This window comes from Leucopleurus acutus (assembly GCF_964270905.1).
Source record: "Leucopleurus acutus genome assembly, chromosome: 3".
In the NCBI taxonomy this organism is placed as follows: domain Eukaryota; kingdom Metazoa; phylum Chordata; class Mammalia; order Artiodactyla; family Delphinidae; genus Leucopleurus; species Leucopleurus acutus.
Genome location: NC_139145.1, coordinates 31991578 through 32010753, shown reverse-complemented (window position 1 = coordinate 32010753; position 19176 = coordinate 31991578). Strand labels below are relative to the sequence as shown.

Genomic DNA, 19176 nt, shown 5'->3' with positions numbered 1-19176 from the left:
AGACTTCCCTGTCTTCAGCCCCTTCCCAGTGGGATAGGGCCAGGTGGGGAAGAATGTGTGTCTTGTTACCTGCCCACTTATCCATTAAACAAACCGGTTGCACAGAGAGACAAAGCATGGACAGCTTGCCTCTGAGCATTCTCACTCTTGCCCGGGTGGGCAGGTCACCAAATAATACAAAAAATATCAACTGATGATACCTTTGCTGTATCTTATACTTTTTATGTTATCTCAGGAGGGCAGCATAGCATGGGGACCAAGAGCACGGTTCTGGAGTCAGACTGCTTGGGTCTAAATCCTGCCTCTCCCGCTTGTTACCGCGGACTTTGGATAAGTTATGTTTATTTATTCAACACATTTTTTTGACACGATAACTACGTGCCAGGTACTGTTTGAGGTGCCAGAGATTCAGCCAGGATCAAAAGAAATAAAAACCTCTGTCTGTGTGGAGCTTAGATCACCCAATTTCTCCAAGCATTAAAGACAGGAGAGGATAGATCCTACATTTTAGGTCATGGTGAGGGTGAAACTTGCAAGCCTCCTAGAATAGTACCAGGTACACAGTAGGTGCTCAGTAAGTACTGCCAATGATTGTTGGGACTGTAATCATGAATGTGTGTCGGGCAGGAAAGGTGTCATCGTCCCCATTTTGCCTGTGAGGGAATGCGTAGAGAAGACTCAAGTGACAGTCCCTGTGCCACAGGGCGAGTCGCTGGCAGAAATCAGGACAAAGCTCTGTACTTCGCTGCCCCTGAGGGTCTCTGAGCCCCTGGTGGGCACAGCTTTGGTTCCATCCACTAGGCTGCTTTAGGGTTTAAAAGTCAAAGAAAAGAAAGGCTTATAGGATGGGGTTAATGCTTTCTCAGGACAATAGCCGTGAGGTTGGTCTGGAGAAAAAGGCTTCAAATCAGAGGAAGAAAATGAGCTCCTTCCTTGACAAGGTCACACGCACGGGTAAAATGGGCACATGGTAATAATCATACATTACGACTCTCTCCCTCCACCTCCCCGGACAGCACTGCCTAGGCATGTGGTATGGGAGTGCGGTTAGAGGAGAAGATGCATTTGAATTAGAAGCCAATAACCAGGAAGGCTGCTGGGCACTTAATCAATAAAAAGAATGCATTTGGGCTTGTAGAAATATTCCCCAAGATCAATTTCCCCTGAAGAAATATTTGTTTCTTTTACCAGGTTGACACAAGTGTGTAAGGGAACATAAAACCTTGATAAACACCCCCCTGAAAAATATGGACGCCCCCCTCGCCCATGCTCCCACCCACACCCTACGCGCTTTGCTCCCCACTTACAGAGATGTGAGTGATTTCAGACCCTGGAAGGCGTCTGGAGCGATGTCCGAGATCTGATTCTTGCTGATGTCTCTGAAAAATTAACCAGAGACTCTGAGAACATAGCTCAAGGCGTGCTATGGCCGTTCCTAAAGTGTGGACCAAGCATGTCAGGTATGCAAGATGGTGAGGATGAATTCATCACTTAATCAATTTATTTATTCAGAGTGTGCGAGCAGGGGCTTAAGGATCATTCAGTTCAACTGCCGCATGACAAAACGCACTCTATTTGTACCACTCTCCTTGGCTTTCAAAGAATGCTCACTCGTGGCACCCTGACTTTGACATAGGGCCATGCACACGCGAGCCTTCACTTTGCAGGTGGGAAATGGAAGCCAGTTAGATTAGGGCCTCATCGTAGGTCTCACAACCGAGCAGTTATAGCATAAACAAAGCAAAAGCTGGCCGTGGCCAAACACAGCCCAAGGCTCCTGTAAGCCTCACTTTCTCGCCTCACGCCTTGGCAAATGCTTATTTTTGTCCCCAGAAGTCCTGAGTCATTTCACCTCCCCAGTGACTTTTCCTTCCTGACCTGAATGGAGGTTTTGAGCAGTGACTTAAGTCTCTGTCTGGTTCAGTGCATCTTCCAGGCCGGGTGATGTAAAGACATCATGAGATTCTCATGGGATGGCTTTGAGATGTGGGCTTGTCGCTGGCGGTCCTCGTGAGACGGGAACAAGCCCAGGGCGATGATGATCAGGGCTTTGGGATAATGTGAGCGAGAAGGATGCTGTGTGTTAGAAGGCAGCGAACCTGGCCTCGTTGGCGCAGAGGAATCTCCCTGACCCAGAGGCTGCTCACTCTGCAGCACCCCAGGGTCTTCTGAGCGCCTGTCTCACTAACAACACTTTCCTGAAGAGGGAGACTTCTCTTTAGGAGTTATTAGCTCAGGGACAGCCTCGGGGCTCCTGTCCCGGGAAGGGGAGATGCTCCAATTTCCAGCTACAATGAACCTCTCTGGTTCCTTTTCTTTACCAAAATAAATCAATGGGTCTTTGCTTTTGTGGAGAAGAGGGAGAGCTGGGGTCTCGGAGGATCAACAAGGAGGAGGGAAGGGAATATCGAGAAGCAAGAACATCTAAGCAGATTCCTCAGCAATTACCTCCAGCGAGGCCAGACGCCCCAGCCCCACAGCCTCTTAAGCTCAGTCCTTCTGCCTGTTTCTCTCCTCCTTCTACTATCCTTCAAAAGGGCCGCCCAACAACCTTTGCCTAGTCCTCTGCTCCCTTCCCTCCTTGTTGCCAAGACCTGCGAGTTGAAAGATACTCCACAGGTTAAGGTTTCTTAGGCACGGCTGTCGAGCTTATCCCTTTAGCAGGCGAGATCGCCTCTAACAAATCCACAGATTGTGCTCGCAAACTAGTCAGCTTACACTGGCCTTTTCTTCAGAGCTCTGCTTTTGTATAAGGGTCTTAACAAGCAAATGCTCCGGATTATCCTAATCTTGCTAGCCCCCAGCCTGGCTGCCTAGCAAGGCATTTCAGGCAAGCGTGCAGGGTCGGTGCTCGGATCAGACTAGTGAGAAAGCCTCATTGGTTTATTTCTTTGGTGTTTTTTTTTCCTGACATTTTTAATGTGATGTCCCTTCAAGGTCCTTGGCCCTCTACCGTGTCAGAGGGGGTTTTGTGACCAGTGGGGAAGCCCTCTGCTTTAGCCTTGTCAGGGCAAATTCATGTTTAGTTCAGAGCTAGACTCCTGCATGCACCCGTCTCTAAGGACAAGGTGAGATGTCTCGTGATTTGGAGATGCTGGGGAATGGAGACTGGAGAAGAGATAGTTTAGCTGGGAACTGACCCTGGTGGTCACTTCATCTTAGTTCTTCATTCTGCAGGAAGGGAACAGCAGCCACAGGTAAAGGACCTGTAGCCACAAGTGACTGGACACAGCGATTTGGGTACAGAGCTGGCATCTCCAGTCTCCCTTCCATTTCACCGTGATGGGTGCAGAAGTTGGTGGCCCTGGACAGGAAGGTAGACCGGGGAAGGCTTCAGTGCCCACCCATCTCCACGCTCAGGTGGTCCCAGAGCTGACTTCTGGTGTTTGGGTCGCCCTCGATGACCAGTGGTTCTCAAACCTCACTAGGGTGTTTATTAAAATGCACCCACAGAGGGTCTGATTTGGCCCTCTGGAGAACTGGGGTTAGAAATCTGCATACGTAACAAGTCTCCAGATGATTCCCAGGCAGGGGGTTTCTGAGTCATACTTTAGACAGTATTTCAGAATCTGGTCTGTCTCAAGCCTATCCCAGTCCCCTGGGGCTTGATAAACCGGATGGCGGAGAAGAAGTGGCCTTTGCATACAGTTCAGAAGAAAGGTGGTAAATTCCAGTGCCGACGAGGGTCAAGCGGGGATTATAAGCGTGAGACACTGGGAACTGGTGGAACTCGTGGAATATTGCTCTACCTTAGAACGTGGGAGGGAAAGAACTCAACACCTTTGAAGGTTTGGCCTTCAAGTGTCGGCGCTCTCGGTGAACCAACCCTGTAAGACTGGGGCATCCTCTGTAACGCCTGCTACTCTCCCTGCAGATGGCGCCTGTATCTTGGTACTAGTTTTCACCTGGAAGTACATTTTTTACACTAAGCTGACCGCTAGAAATTCATCCTCTTCGGGGACAAAGCCATTCAACATTCAATCAAGCCATTCAATCAAGGAAAATTTTTTTTTCTTTTTGTCATTGGAGATAAGAAGAGGATGAGGTTCACTCACAGCTGAGGGAAAACTTTTTTCTGTGAGATATTAGAGATAAACTGGTCACGTATACCTAGGAGGAGTTCACCCTTAGGGTTTTAAATTCCGTTTTCACCAGGGACCCTACTTCTCCAAAGCCCTTGCACTTCAGTCTGGGTTTCTGAAGTCCTGTTAGTCAGAAAAAATTTTAAGTGGTCTGTCTTCCCTACCGCCATCCCCTTGGTTGGGGGGTGGGGGTGAAAGGGCATCATAGTAAATATCAATAGCATCAGAAGTGATCCAAAATGAAATTTACTTCCCAGGTCGTGACGGAGAAGATCTTATGAATTTTGAATGCACAGATCGTGGCAACTCCAATGGGATGGAGAAAGGACAGTAAAACAGAGTCACACTCTAAATTACCTGGACTTCACAAAAAATTAGAGCAGCCACTTAGATCATGTAAGAGATATAGGTTGGGGCAGTGACTGAACTTGTCATTTTTCACTGAAATTACTATCTGGCTGCATAATCAAGCTGGGCTTTAAAAATGAATTGGGGGGGGTGCATATGGGGAGTGAGCTGGAGAAGCAGGGAGGCCAGGAGATTAATGGCCCAAGGTTTAAATATTAAGGCCTATATTTATACAGCTCCTCCAGCAGGAAGGCTGCCAAAGGGAGGGAAGGAGTATGTGCTTAGAGCTGGCGCATCATGTTGGTTTCTACTTCTGGAACTGTACCAGGAGAAAATCTTGTTTGGTGTGGATTTCCAGGGAGATGGGAAGTTGGCCTCCTAGGATCTGAGGGTAAAGCGTACCAATGCCACTGTTTCGCAGGGATGTTTATTTTTAACATAAAAGGAGCAAGCAGACACTTAACCTCTTTAATGCAGGCCCTCCTAACCAAGGGAAACCGATGAATCAGCCTGCGGTGGAAGGGAACAAAACCCAAGTCTATGCATATTTCTACCTGCCCTCTCTCTTTTCTCTGTGTGGGGGGCCAGAGGGAGTAGGCAAGCGCAATGAAAGCAGCACCGTGATTACTGGGCTATAATAAATGATTTCTTAGCCTGGAAAAGGGACAGGAGCCTCCCTCCTAGGCTCTTAATATCTGTGATGGCAATGGCTGGGTTGTTTCTGAATCCTACTAGCCTCCCTTCAGAGCACCCCGCTCTGAGTGACTCACAGATCCGTGCTCAGGGGGGTCACGTGATGGGGAGGGGTGGTGCTGATGACGTTACCACGATGGCAGGGATGAGGGCCGTGAGGCTCAGATGCTGTCAATGGAGTAGGGAAGGTACACTGCAGGGTTGGTGTCAGCAGGTACTGATAAGCTGCAGTGATGGCGTAGTATTGGATATGGTGGTAATGGCCATGCTGGGGATCATCATATGGGCAAGGGAGGTTCCAAGGCTTCTTATCTCACTTAGAAAGATTAGAAAGTCCTTACCATGGTCTAAAGAGCCCACGGGAGCTGGCCCTTATCTACGTCTCCAGCACAATCCCCACCACTTTCTCTTCATTCACTCTGTCCCTCCTCTCTAGTCTGCAAACCATCCATGCATATGCTCCTGAGAACTCCTCTAGACTCACTCCCTTCCTTCATTCAGGTCGCTTGCACACGGAGGCCTTCATGGGTCAACCCATCTAGAGACCACCCCTCCATCAATCTCTAGCCCCGTCCCTTCTTTTGTTTTACTTTCTAGTACTGGTCAGTTTCTGACATTTACTGGGTTTTATTTCTGTGCCCTCCCACTCAAATACACAAGCTCCACCAGAGGAGACTTCGTTTTAGTTCACCCTCTACCCACAGATCCCAGCACAGTTCTTTGTTCCTGATGGACATTGGCTAAGAATTTGTTAGATGAATGCGTGCACGGTGGTAGGGATGCTGGTGACGGTGCTGTAGGATGATATAGGGAAACGGCCACATCTCTACTGAAGCTCCTACTTGAGGTCCGCATCCCCCAAACCAGGGGACAATCAAACGGTGAGATGGGATTGTTTTAGGCTGACACAGCCCCACCTCCCACCCAGATAATTTTACTTCACTCTAGTTGGAGTCGCCCTTCGATCTGAGGTGCCTAAACCCATACACCGCCCCATCTGAATGCAGCACGCTGGTCTTACCTCCCCGTCTTGGGAGCCATTCCAGGTCCGACACTGCACTCTCCTGAGGACTGTGATGCAGCCTCTCATCTGGGCAGGCTGCCCACTACACATAGTACCCCCTGAACTGAAAACATTTGGGCCCATTTCTCTCCAGGGGAGACTCACATTCGCTTCAGTTTCTTGTATTGGGTGAAGGCTCCAGCAGGGATGGATTTGATGGAGTTCTGTTCCAGGCGTCTGAGAAACAGAGCAGAAAAGAGTCGATTAACCATCCACCCATCAACAAATGGTTGCCGGGGGCCTTGAGGACAGGATGGTCTCTCCCATCACGTGGCATACATCCTTAGATGAGGGAGACTTGGTAAACGCCGTCCGAAAGCCAGATACTGGGGTTCTGGTGTGTGGGGCAGCCAGCTCAGGGTCTGATACCCCTGGGAGAAAGCTAGAAAAGATGTCTTCTCCTTGAGCATATTTGGTTCTCGTTTACGATAAGTTGTCTTTGGGAGGCAGCTGTCATCTTCAGAAAATGCTGTAGGAAGTAACCAGAAGGCTGAAAAAGTCAAAGGGATAAAGAGAAGGAAGAGTAAAGACAGATGGACAGATAGCAATGCCTACCTGTTCTGGAAGCATGTCACCATTCAGTGAAAACCTCCACCATCCTGCTGCTGGGGTGCAGTACAGGCAGAGACTGCACTTCTGGGCTTTTCTTTTTTTTAATGGAGGTATCATTGACATATAACTTTAGTTTCAGGTGTACAACCTAACGATTCAGTATTTGTTTCTGGGTTTTTCAATCGGCTGTTCTAATATGATGAAGAAATAGCCTTCAAGTCTCTAGGCTTCCAGCCTGACATTCATCAGACTGGCTCCCTGATATCCTGAGGGCCCCAGGGGCCCCGAATGGATCACTCCCCTGGGTTGCTGCTACAATCTGTAGCTTTATGGCCTTACGGACTTTGCTGAATTGCTCTCTCTCCTATTACTCTGGAAAGAACAAGAGATGCTGCAGGCCCAGGGCCCAGAGCTTCCTTGGAAGAGAAGGAGCATGGGGAGTGAGCAGGCCTTTCCATTCTTCATTCTTTCATCTATCAAATGACTTCCCGCCGCCAAGAACAGGTGTGGTGGGAAACAGGCATGAGCGGAAGGCGGGGCCCTCTATTAGAGGTGATGAATGGTGGCCTGGTCCACATCTCCCGTCTCTCCGAGGTGTGGATCTTTTCATCACCTCCTCATTTGGCATGGATGATCCCCAAACCCTCTGCTGGGAAGACACGAAAAAGTGTGTGTGTGTGTGTGTGTGTGTGTGTGTGTGTGCGCAAGGGGAGGGCTGGGCGGAGCACAAGGCAGACATGGGAGGAACTGGCTCCCTTGGAGGCTCCATTTAGAGGATGCACACTTCTGGCTGGGATGAACCCATTCATCTTGAAGAGTAATCCCTGCTGCAGAAGAGGGGAGACAGTTGTATTAATTTGTGCCTCTGCAATCTCATCTTCATTGGGGGAAAGAGAGTATTTGTTACTGGAACCACTAATGGAGCAGTCTGCCAGCAATTTTCCCATTTCAAACAACATCTCAGCTGCTAACGTGGAATGGTTTGTCAGGCCTACCCATAACACAGACAAATCACTCTCCAGGCCGAAGGAAGGGGGTGAGGGGGGTGGAGACAGAGGAAGGCTGGGTGCGAGGAGAGAGGGAGCATCAGGACAGATCATTCTTGGCTGCCGGATGAATCGAGTCTACAAATGAGGCTGCCACGGTCTATTAAGAGAGCCTCTTTGGGGCCGGAGGGGCCGGGGAGTGTGCTCTGTCGAGCACGTGGGCATAGGCTGGCTGGACAGCGGCCTGGTTGGCCTGTGGTGAGCCAAAAAAGCATGCCACGAGGTCGCAGAGGCTGCAGGCTCCTGGATATAGCCACCCACGGAGGCAGCAGACCCGGGCAGGCTGCCTTGACTGAGAAGTTCCAAGGACATTCTCCTTTTCCAGCTGAGCGAGTTCAGGAATTTCTCAGCCAAGGCAGCAGCTCTGTGAACCTCTGGGGCTGCCCGTCGGGTGGCAGATGCTCTCCAGGAATCCTGGGGTCCACCTGCCATCTTGGCAGGGGGATTGCGGCTGGAGGATGCCTCTGGAGAGAGCCACTGTCTGTAACGATGGCCATCCCCTCAGTTTCTGCACTGCTCCCGGCTGCAGGCCAAGAGCCCAGGCTAGTCAGGTCCGCTGGCTGACCGTGCAGTTCATAATGAATAACGTCCACTTTAGCAATGGGTGCAAGAGCTAAGGGAAGGACGAAACAGTGAGTAGGATGTGATACCCATCCCCAAGGAGTTTAATCATCTGGTGATAGAGACCAGCCCAAGACGGTCCATCACAGAACCAGATTTTATTGCTAACATAACAAGAAGAGTTGTCCTTTGTGGAATCGAGTTGGTTTAGGTCTATTATCTCTGTGAATCCTTACACTTCTGAGGCAAGCTGTGTTGGCCCTACTTTGTGGACGAGGAAAATAAAACCTACATGGATCAAAGAGCCTATCCGAAGTGCCAGAGCTAATAGGGGGCGGAACTGGCATCTTCCTCTTTCCGTCCATTGGATGCACTGCCTTCTCTATTTTTTGAAAACAGAGAAAGTGAAGTCCATATACTAAAATAGCTTTCCCAAAGTCCCAGAAAAGTTTAAGGGGTGAAGACCCCAGTACTCATTCTGAGACATCATGCAGTCTCTGCAGAAGTAGGTATGTTGTAAAAAGGCTGTAGGAGTTGAGGGAAGATGGAATATAGATGCACGTGTGTGTGTGTGTATATATATATATATATATATATACACACACACACACACACACACACACACACATATAACAATATATGTATAAAATATGCAAATAGACTGCAAAGGTGTGTCTTTGAACAAAGAACAAAGAACTCCCATCTTAGCCTGTTAACCCTGGCAGGGACGTTGCTGCGTATCCGGTACGCTCTACCCTTGCACGCTCTGGGGATGGTCTTTATTTCTGCAGTCTCTCTGCCTCTTATGCTGCTGTGGGTACCCGCTGGACAGGCAACACCCTTACAGGGTGCCAAGGCCAGGACATGATGCGGGTGAGCCTTGCCCCAGGGGGCATTAGAGCTTGTCGGTGTACTTCAGATGTAAAGTTAAGGCAAGGGTGAGGATAATGACAGTAAGAGCTACTGTGTATCAGCTTGGACTTGTAAGTCAGGCATCAGACTAAGAGCTTTGCACCGTACGTCTAACTTAGTATTGACACCTCTCTGAGGCAGACCCTGTTTGTTATCACTACTCCCACTTTAAACATGAGAACACCGAGGCTCAGAGATGTTAAGTCACTTGTCCATATTCACAAAGCCAGGAAGAGCTACAGCCGGGACTCAAACTCAAGTTCATCCCATTGGAAAGCCTGCACTCTCTGTCACTGAGCTTTGCTGAACACCGTTCGCTGCTGAGGCACCTCTATTCCTTTAGTCATTGCCCACTTATCCTCAGGAAAACTGCCCCTCGGTCAAGGAAGGAAGTCTGGGGTGTGTGTGCACACGCACGTGTGTGGGCACACACACAGGCTCTACACAGCAGCAGCCTCTGGTGGGGTTTACATGGCTTGGAACAAGCATGCAAAGATCCGTACTCCCAAGGACAAAAATTCAGTGTGAAGGACAAAAAGCAGCTTTAGCATCAGCAAAAACTGTCACATTTAGGGATGTGTCTGAAGCCAGCGGCTGTCTTTGGTCTCTCTTAACTGGCACATGTGTCTTTCTTTGGCAAACATTCTTCCGGCTGCAAACTGATTTAATAGAACTAGCATAAAAACAAACATACAAACCAAACATCTGAGCGTCTTCCGGCGCTGGTAGAAGCAATGCGAACATCTGATGGGGGCTTCAGTCATTTGCGTTCTGTATTGATTTGCCCTAGTTCCTCAGTGCTTCCTTAATGATCTGTCATTCGCAAACACGCGACTGAACACAATATATTTCTAGCAATACATAAGTCAACGTGATGCCAGAGGGACTGGCAGGGGCATAGCTAGTGCAGGGCCATGGCAGCAAGTCACCTGATAAAGAGTTTCTGGAGCTGGATTCGAATATTGGTTGCAATAATGGTGGACATCTACCATTTATTGAGGGCTTTCTATATATCAGACACCGTGCTCTTCACACACTGGCTCATTTTATTCCTTCAGCAATACTACAAAGCAAGTAGTATCACTAATATAATAACAACAGAGATGAGGCATGTGGGCATATGTGACATGAGTCATTCCTAACCAGCTTTGCAGAGCACCTGGCATTGCCTACAGAAAACAGAGGTGCAGACACAGAGCCAGATTTGCTCTTCTTATTATATCCGTATTCTCAGATGCCTCCAGCAGACAAATCTTTGTCGTCAACTTAGAAAAAAATGAGAACTTGAGACTAAAGCATTCTATCATGTCACATATGTGACATGTGCACAAGCTTTTTCCTTTTAGATTCCACTTAGGAGCTTTCAAACGTTGTGCTAACTTTCTATGCAATTAGGTTATATTATTTAATCTTCATGGAGAATCTCTAGTAGGGACGATGAGCCCCATTTTGCAAAGATGGGAACTAAGTGAAACATGAGATGTTAAGAAAGGTACCTAAAGAGGCAGAACCGGGATCCAAACCCAGGACTATCTACCACAAGGCTCTGTTCTTAATTATTCTGCTGCCTGATCAGCTTCACCTTTATCCCACCTGCCCCCAACCCACCCCATGCCCCCTCCTTCCACATGGCAGCCCCCCAGAAACCTCGTGTCCTCAGAAGAAGATGTGGTATGTACATACAATGGAATATTACTCAGCCATAAAAAAGAACAAAATAATGCCATTTGCAGCAATGTGGCTGCAGCTAGAGATTATCACACTAAGTGAAATAAGTCAGAAAGAGAAAGACAAATACCATATGATATCACTTACATGTGGAATCTAAAATATGACACAAATGAACCTATCTACAGGACAGAAAGAGACTCACAGACATACAGAACGGACTTGTGGTTGCCAAGGGAGAGGTGGGGGAGGGAGAGGGATGGACTGGGAATTTGGGGTCGGTAAATGCAAACTATTACATTTAGAATGGATAAACAACAAGGTCCTACTGTATAGCACAGGGAACTATGTTCAATATCCTGGGATAAACCATAATGGAAAAGAATATAAAAAAAGAATGTATATATGTGTAAAACTGAGTCACTTTGCTGTACAGCACAACGTAGTAAATAACTATACTTCAATTTTTTTAAAAAAGGAAAAGAATCCCGGATGTTTATGATTTCCAGAGCCCTCCAGTCCTTTTGCTCTGCTGGCTGCTTTGTTTTTAAACTTTTCTCTCTTTTTAAAAATGTCCCTGGTGGCCAGTATCATGGGGGCATATTTGCTTTGTTTAGCAGATAAACCATTGTTTATCTCCCCACCCCAGATAAACAGTGGGGTTGAGGTGAGGCCAGGTGTAAAATGGGGCTACCTTTTCCCCTACATGCTTTTGATTTAGGATTTGACGTTTAAGTCCATCCACAGCCTTTCTCTGGCAACTAAATTCACCTGTTATAGCCAAGGGCATGAGACTGGGGATGACACTAAGTGGAGGTATAGAGCAAAAATGGAAGAAGAAGGGACAGAGATGAAGATGAGGTTCTAGGTACAGATGGCCCCTCTCGAGCCCTGAGGCCAGGAGGGCAGAACGAAGACCACAGAACAGAAGAACGTGTGGGCCTCTGGCTCTTCCCAGAATCTATCCCTGCTGGAGGCTGGAGCGGGTTCAGAGAAACGACACGGAGCAGCAAGAACAGTGCTGTTGGTGGGAGCTCAGTTTTGAGGAAAATCTGCAGTGAACTGTCTCACTGTGGGTTCTCTGGAAGAAAGCTGTTTTTAGAGGAATTGGCTCTGCTATTCAGGGAGACCAGTGCACACTTCTCTGAGCTGCTTTGGCTTTGAAAAAAATCTAAAAGAGTCTGCCAGATTGCTTTGCATGAGAGATAGACCTTCCTTCCCCTGAATGTTGGGGAGTGCAGAACCCCTCCCAAGGTTCAAGAGCATCACTACCAGCTAAGGATTGCACATATAGGGAACAGAGAACCAGATGTGGTGCAAAGCGACGCTAAAGAGAAGGAGAAATCTGGGTTATATAGGTGGCTATGGACATGAGGTGGAATTCTTGATGGTAAAAAGAGAAGTCATGTTCAGATGTCTTTGGGATGATAAATCAGACACTTCCTGTGCATCTTGGGGTGCATGCTACAGTTTCTACTCTCTGCTCCCTCTTTCTCATCTTTCAACCTCCCCCACCTGCTGGTCTTCTCTCATTGATAAGAGGATGAATTTTAACTGCTCAAAAGACTTTTAGGGGCTTCCCTGGTGGCGCAGTGGTTAAGGGTTCGCCTGCCGATGCAGGGGACACGGGTTCGTGCCCCAGTCCGGGAAGATCCCACATTCTGCGGAGCGGCTGGGCCCGTGAGCCATGGCCGCTGAGCCTGCGCGTCCGGAGCCTGTGCTCCGCAACGGGAGAGGCCACAACAGTGAGAGGCCCGCGTACCGAAAAAAAAAAAAAAAAAAGACTTTTAGACCAACACACAGATCCCCAGGCACGAGCTTCGTTGCCTTAGGGAACAAACAGGTTTCCTCTGCAAAGGTCTCTCTTACATGTCACCTCTTCCAGTACCTAACCAGAGAATCTTGCCTCATCTGCTTTAATGCCTCAGCTTTATTTTATCACAGAGGAGAATGAGGCAAACACAGCAAGAGAAGTTCTAGGCAATCTGTCTGGTGGGTCGTGTGTGCCCGGTCAGCAGGGGCAGCCTTATTTGCATGTCTGCATACATTTGCATGAAGATGCGCTATTGCCACGCTCAATTCACAATGCAAGTGTCTAGCCTAATTCTTGAACCTGTTCTCTCAACCATAGTCTGCAAAGAACTGACGGAGCTTTATGGAGGGATCTTCCGCAGGTAGCTTCAGCTCCCGTGATGTGGTTTCCAACCTTTCTCACAATGCCTGATATAAAAGTGGTGGTAGCAGTAGCCGCAGTTGTAGTAAAATAATATCAGTCGCTGCTGACATAGTATATCCTACGTGCCAGACCCAATACTAAGCGTCTGATAGCATATATTCATTTCACTTTCACACAAACCATTAAGACGGTACCACTAGCCTCTGAATTTGTCAGTTGAGTAAACCAAGACCCAGAAACGTTATTTGCCAATAGCTGAAAGGCAGGGCAGAGCTAAAGTGTGGGTCTGCCTGGATTCACGGTCTACACTCTTAAGACCGTGCTTGCTGTTTGTGGCTGCTTATTTTTAGAGGTACTCTAGCTAGGTTGGCCATTCCCAGACTTCTAGATTTCATAGGCTAGGTGGTTACAGACCTCTTATTTTGTCAATTAAGGCAATCTCTGTATGTCTATTATACATAACATTTATATATAGACTTATATTTATAATTATATAATAATAATGACACATATGATTAAACACATATTTATATCACACACACATACTCATCCTTCAGTGGCCATCATTTTATAAAATGAAGAGTATTTTTAACAACAATGATAACAGAGTAAGGAAGTCCAGAAATTTAAAATAAAGGATACTTCTTGAAATGGAATATTTTTGCTCAATGCAAAAAGATCACATTGTTCTTGTTATTCTTTTTTTTTTTTTTTTTTGCGGTACGCGGGCCTCTCACTGCTGTGGCCTCGCCCGTTGCGGAGCACAGGCTCCGGACGCGCAGGCTCAGCGGCCATGGCTCACGGGCCCAGCCGCTCCGCGGCATGTGGGATCCTCCCGGACCAGGGCACGAACCCGTGTCCCCTGCATCGGCAGGCGAACTCTCAACCCCTGCGCAACCAGGGAAGCCCTGTTCTTGTTATTCTTACTTGACCTCATTTAAGGAAAAACTCAGTAATAATCAGACAGCCTTTCAGAAATAACTAGTCTAGCTTGTCAACGTTCCTTTTAAAATTCAGTGTCCAGGTGTGAGCTCAATGGCCCAGGTATGGTCTGGCCTCCATGGGTCGCATCTCCAGTGGGGACGTCTGTAATTTCCCTCCCCCAGACACCTGAGCTGTGTGCCCGTGAGGCCCAGGCTGGAGGTATAGGGATGTAGAGTGGGAGAAGCAGGTGGGCAGGCCCGAGCTCCTGAATCAGGGCAGGCGTGGGGACGGCTGTGGTCTGAGACCTGGTCAGCGGAAGGTCTGTGGTTGCCAAAGAGAAAAGATAAAAACTGGCAGATGGAAGGGGAAAGGAACAAGGCGGGGCAGAGAAAGAAAGCAAGGTGCTATGGGAATCTGAAATGAGATGAATGTTGGCAGGAATTCTGTCTTGACACCCTTGTTGGGAGGCCCAGAGTCCTACCCTGCCATGGATAGAGGGGATGGCTCTTGTAGTGAGGAGCACAGGGTTAAATGGGTAGAGAAAGAGACCGGGCTGGGGAGGAAGGTGGGAAGACTGTGGGTGCAGAGAGGGAAAGAAGGGGGGTGTGGATCAAGGGAGGGAGAAAAAGAGATGGGGGAACGGTACAGAAAAGGCAGAGAGGAGGGACAGGTGTAGGGTGAAATGGGGGACGAAGGGCAGGGGGTGGGGATGGGCGGGACAGGTGTGAGGTCTAAGTGAAGTCCCAGGAAGGAAGGGCTCTCCAAGGCTAGAGCAAGGGACCACAAGGAGTGAAGGCGAGTCACAGCAAAGCACAAAGGGAATTCACTGTTGGTTTTTGCTAATAGAAGACTGACGGCTGAGTGAAGGTGGAGGAAGGTACAGAAGGTGTGGATTTCAGGGCCAAAAGAACACACGTGGCTGACTAGCTGCTGCCTGTGGGAAGGGTGTGGAGGCATGGGTTGTGTCCACTGGGGCTGGGGAAGAACGTTTGAAAGGGAATCAGAGAAAAGCTGACAAAGCAACTGAAGAAAGAAGAAACAAAGGCTCCCCTGTTGTAAGTTGTATGTTTCTTCTCATCTCAATCAGGGTGAAACCAAAGTCATTAAAATGATCTGGCCCCTCATTACCCCTCTGACCTCATTCCCTGACACTCTTCCTTGTGTTTCCTCCACTCCAGCCACACTGGCCTTCTGGTATACCAGGCACAGTCCTACCTCAGGGCCTTTGTGCATGCTGTCCCCTCTATTTGCAATACTCTCCTCCAGATATCCACTTGCTTTTGCTCTCACTCACTTCTTTATTTTTCTCCACCGAACCTACCATCTTCTAACATAATATCTAATTCACTTTGTTCTGTTTATTGCTTGTTGCACTGTTCCCTCAACTAGAATGCAAGCACCATAAAGGCAGAAACTTGGTCTATTTTGTTCACTGCTGCTCCCTAAGCACAGAACAATGATTGGACCACAGTGGGCTCACAACAGATGTTTGTTGAATGAATGCATGAATGAATGAAAGGGTCAATGGGTCATCTATTGGAATGCATTGGGAACAGAAGGGCATGCATAAGAGGAGAAAGAGGAAGGGGGGAGGGGAAAAGGGAGGAGGAGGAAGGAGAGGAGGGGGAGGGGAGGGAGAGTAGGGAGAGGAGATGATGCAGCAGAGAGGTGAGGGAAATGTATACAATATCTTTTATTTGGAGGGATTTTATCTAATGATGTTTCTAGTTGGGGGGGTTCCATCTAATCATGTGTTTAATAAAGCCATCTAAAGATGAAGGTAGAAATGAAAACAGTTATTGTCATGTAAAGAGTGACCTTCAGGTCAATGTTCACTGACCCTCTTACTCAATCCAGAATGAGACACTGGCCATTTTCTAACATATGAGAGAAGAGTGGACAAGATTAAGCTACGGGGACAAACAAATTTTACTGGAGTTTTGGATACCTGTGCACACACATAGACACACACAATCTTGTCTCATTACCTAAAGGTCTAACCTAGACGACAATAATCTGATTTGAAATGATTAAGAGCTCAGTCTCTTGCTCAGTAACAGTAGCTGTGAAATCAGTTCATTATTTGTATTCTTTCCTCCTCCACCACCATTTTATAGAAGGTTTGCCCTTCTGTCAAGGGCTATATTAAGTGCTTTACATGTGGTATTTCATTTAGTTTTCACAATGACCCGTTCAGTAATACTATAATTATCACATTACTATAAATGAGAATACTAGAGACGAGGGAGAGCAATTGTTTTGCCCATAATCACAAACAGCTAGTACATGGTAGAGCCAGGATATAATCCCGGGGTGACTCTAGGGCAGGGACTGGCCAACCTTTACTGCAAAGGGCCAGACAGAAGATATATTAGGCTTGGTGGGCTGTAAGTTCCTTTGTCACAACTATTCAGTAATGTCCTACAAGAACAGCCATAGGCAATACATAAATGAATGGGTGTGGCTGTGTTCCAATAAAACTTTATTTACAAAGAGAGGTGGTGGACATCCTTGGCCCACGGGCTGTCATTTGCTGACTGTGCTCTAGAATCTATGCTCTTGACCCCTGAGCTATCATACCTGGGAAAGCCTGGAAAGAGAGCAAAGAGATTGCCGAGTACTTTCAACAGTCAGCTCTAACAGCCCAGCATGCCGCCAGCCTGTGGGGGACTGGCTGAGACCAAGAGGCACACTCGCCAGGGACAGAGGGCGGCAGACAGGCACTTACATTTCAACGATGCCCTCTGGCAAGTTGGCGGGGATCTCCATCAAGCCCTTCCCTCGACAGTCCACGATGTTATTACTGCAAGTGCAGGCTGAAGGGCAGGAGATGGAGTTGGCATTGCAGGATGGAGGCTCTGAGTGCGGGCCTGTGGGACCAGAACACAAGGGTCAATTCAAGTCAGTGTCAGCAGCCGCCTGGGCTTCTGTGTCTCTTAACCAGCTTCCCAAGGAGGCAGCGTTACCTGATCAGCTACCTGAAAAATCATCACCAGCGAACATCGGCCCTCAGCTGGGAGACACAGCTGCCGCTGGCTAAACATTCAGCCAAGAGGAGAGAGTCTACCCTTGACCTGACCATTTCTAGATTGTTCCACTCGCTCTGTCATCCCCTCATCCTTAGTCTTTCAGAGACAGAGTTGCTCTCAGAATCAATCACACATGAAAATATGCCACTGGTATGCAAAGAGCATACACTGGGACTACTTTTTCAGGGAGTCCAATGTCTGAATGACATTCCAGGGTTTTGGGCTTTTATCTGGGGCTTGGATACCACATGTAGACACACCTTCATTTCTTTCTCAAGTGGCTGGAAATCACTATCAAAACCAAGTGGGAAGAGAAAAGGTGACAGAATTTCCTCACTTGGGGCACTGATGTTGCCCAAGTGTCAACAGAGCCATCAACAGCGACATCCAAGGCCTTTTCAAACAGCTTTTATGTCCAAAGAACATGCAAATAAAACTCATCTCATTAGAAAAAAAGTGTGAATAAGTTACTATATATTTTGGAATCTTAGTTTTTGTTTGTTTGTTTGTTTGTCTTTGTTTTTTTGCGGTACGCGGGCCTCTCACTGCTGTGGCCTCTCCCGTTGCGGAGCCCAGGCTCCAGATGCGCAGGCTCAGCGGCCATGGATCAAGGGCCCAGCCGCTCCGCAGGATGTGGGATCTTCCCGGACCGGGGCACGAACCCGTGTCCCCTGCATCGGCACGCGGACTCTCAACCACTGTGCCACGAGGGAAGCCCAGAGTCTTAGTTTTGTTTGAGGCGAGAACCCATATGAATTTATCACAAAGTGGTAAAAAACCCAAGAAAATGGCAAGGAAGGAGCTTATTTAGAAAGCCGAATGAAGATAAACATATTAGCAAACTAACTCAAGATTCCAAGAGTCATAAGAATCTTAATCACTTTCTCTGGTGGTCACACCAAATTGCTAACAGAAGTAAATTCAAACATTTTAAAGACGCTGTTTAACAGCTATGACTGTTTCTTCAAAGTAAGGTAAGAATCGCAAACCTGTGGTTAGTCTTTCAACTGTGGACACTGTGGTCCAAAAGGTAAACTCAACCCAATGGCCTTCTCAGGACCTTATCCCATTCCTGGGGATCCAGCTAGCAGGGATGATTTCAATGTCTTTCCAGATCCACCTCCCTGAGCAAAGGGCCATGGGCTGAGACCAAACTCAGACTAACTCTGCAAACATCCTCACTGCTCAGACATGGACCGTCTGGCTGGGGACTCTTGGAGAGAGATTAAATGTGAAGCATGGAAAATATCTGTAGGCAAAGATGATTTTGGTTTGGCCCCTGGAGAGGCTGAGGCTGGGAAGCCAGAGCGAGTCTAGCTACAGTGGTAGAATCAGAGGACTGACCGGGCCTGGGGCAAGTCCTCGTTTGGACAGTGAGTGAGCCTTAAAGCAGAGGCTCCCCTCTCCACGTTCAACAGTCCCTATACTTGGGGGTGGTCCTTCTGCAAGACTCAAATCGATGCCTATGGCTTAATTTGGAACATTTACTTTGCCAGAAAGTGCAACCCAGTGACCAAAGATTCTTACTTCCCTTGGCCTCGCTATCACACACACACACACACACACACACACACACACACACACACACACACACACAATTTTAAAACATCCTCTTAAGTGGAACATTCGAGCAAATATTCTTGTCTAGGGTACAAGGACTTCAAACTCTCCAGTGTCACACTAGTGGATCTAACAGAGAATATGGAAAATGCCAGAGAGATGACAACTTACATTAAAATCTCCAAGTGGAACATTCTCTGAGAGAGAGGTGGTGCTGGCTTTGTTCCCAACTGGGAAAGTCTTTACATTTCTGAGAAAATGACAACCCCAGAGAGCCAGCCTGTAAGAACCTCAGATCAGGAATGAGACTGTTGTGGCCAAGAGTGTGGGCTCTGGAGTCCCACTGGCTCAATTGGAACCCTGGTTCTATCCTATCATCCTTATGTCCCCGTGCCTCAGTTTTCCCTACCTGTAAAATGGGGAAAACGACAATACTTACTTCATAGCATGGCTTTATTGCTAAGGCAAAGGAAATTTAATGCATGTAAAATATCAATATTTAGAAGGGGCGTTGGCAAAGAGTTAGCGCTTAGTCGTGTTGTTATTGTTTTTGTTGTTATTA

The 19176-nt window shown here is 47.7% G+C and overlaps 1 protein-coding gene across 2 annotated transcripts in view; it reads right to left on the bottom strand.

Annotated features, from left to right (window-relative positions):
• The window catches only part of SLIT3 (slit guidance ligand 3), a gene marked incomplete at its 5' end in the record, with an annotated part of 610658 nt that overhangs the window by 117622 nt on the left and 473860 nt on the right, over positions 1-19176 (bottom strand). For both annotated transcript variants that reach the window (XM_082835732.1, XM_082835733.1), the window contains 3 exons: positions 1308-1379; positions 6292-6363; positions 16754-16895. In XM_082835732.1, coding sequence (XP_082691858.1) covers positions 1308-1379; positions 6292-6363; positions 16754-16895 — 286 coding nt within the window. The remainder of the gene's footprint in view (positions 1-1307; positions 1380-6291; positions 6364-16753; positions 16896-19176) is intronic.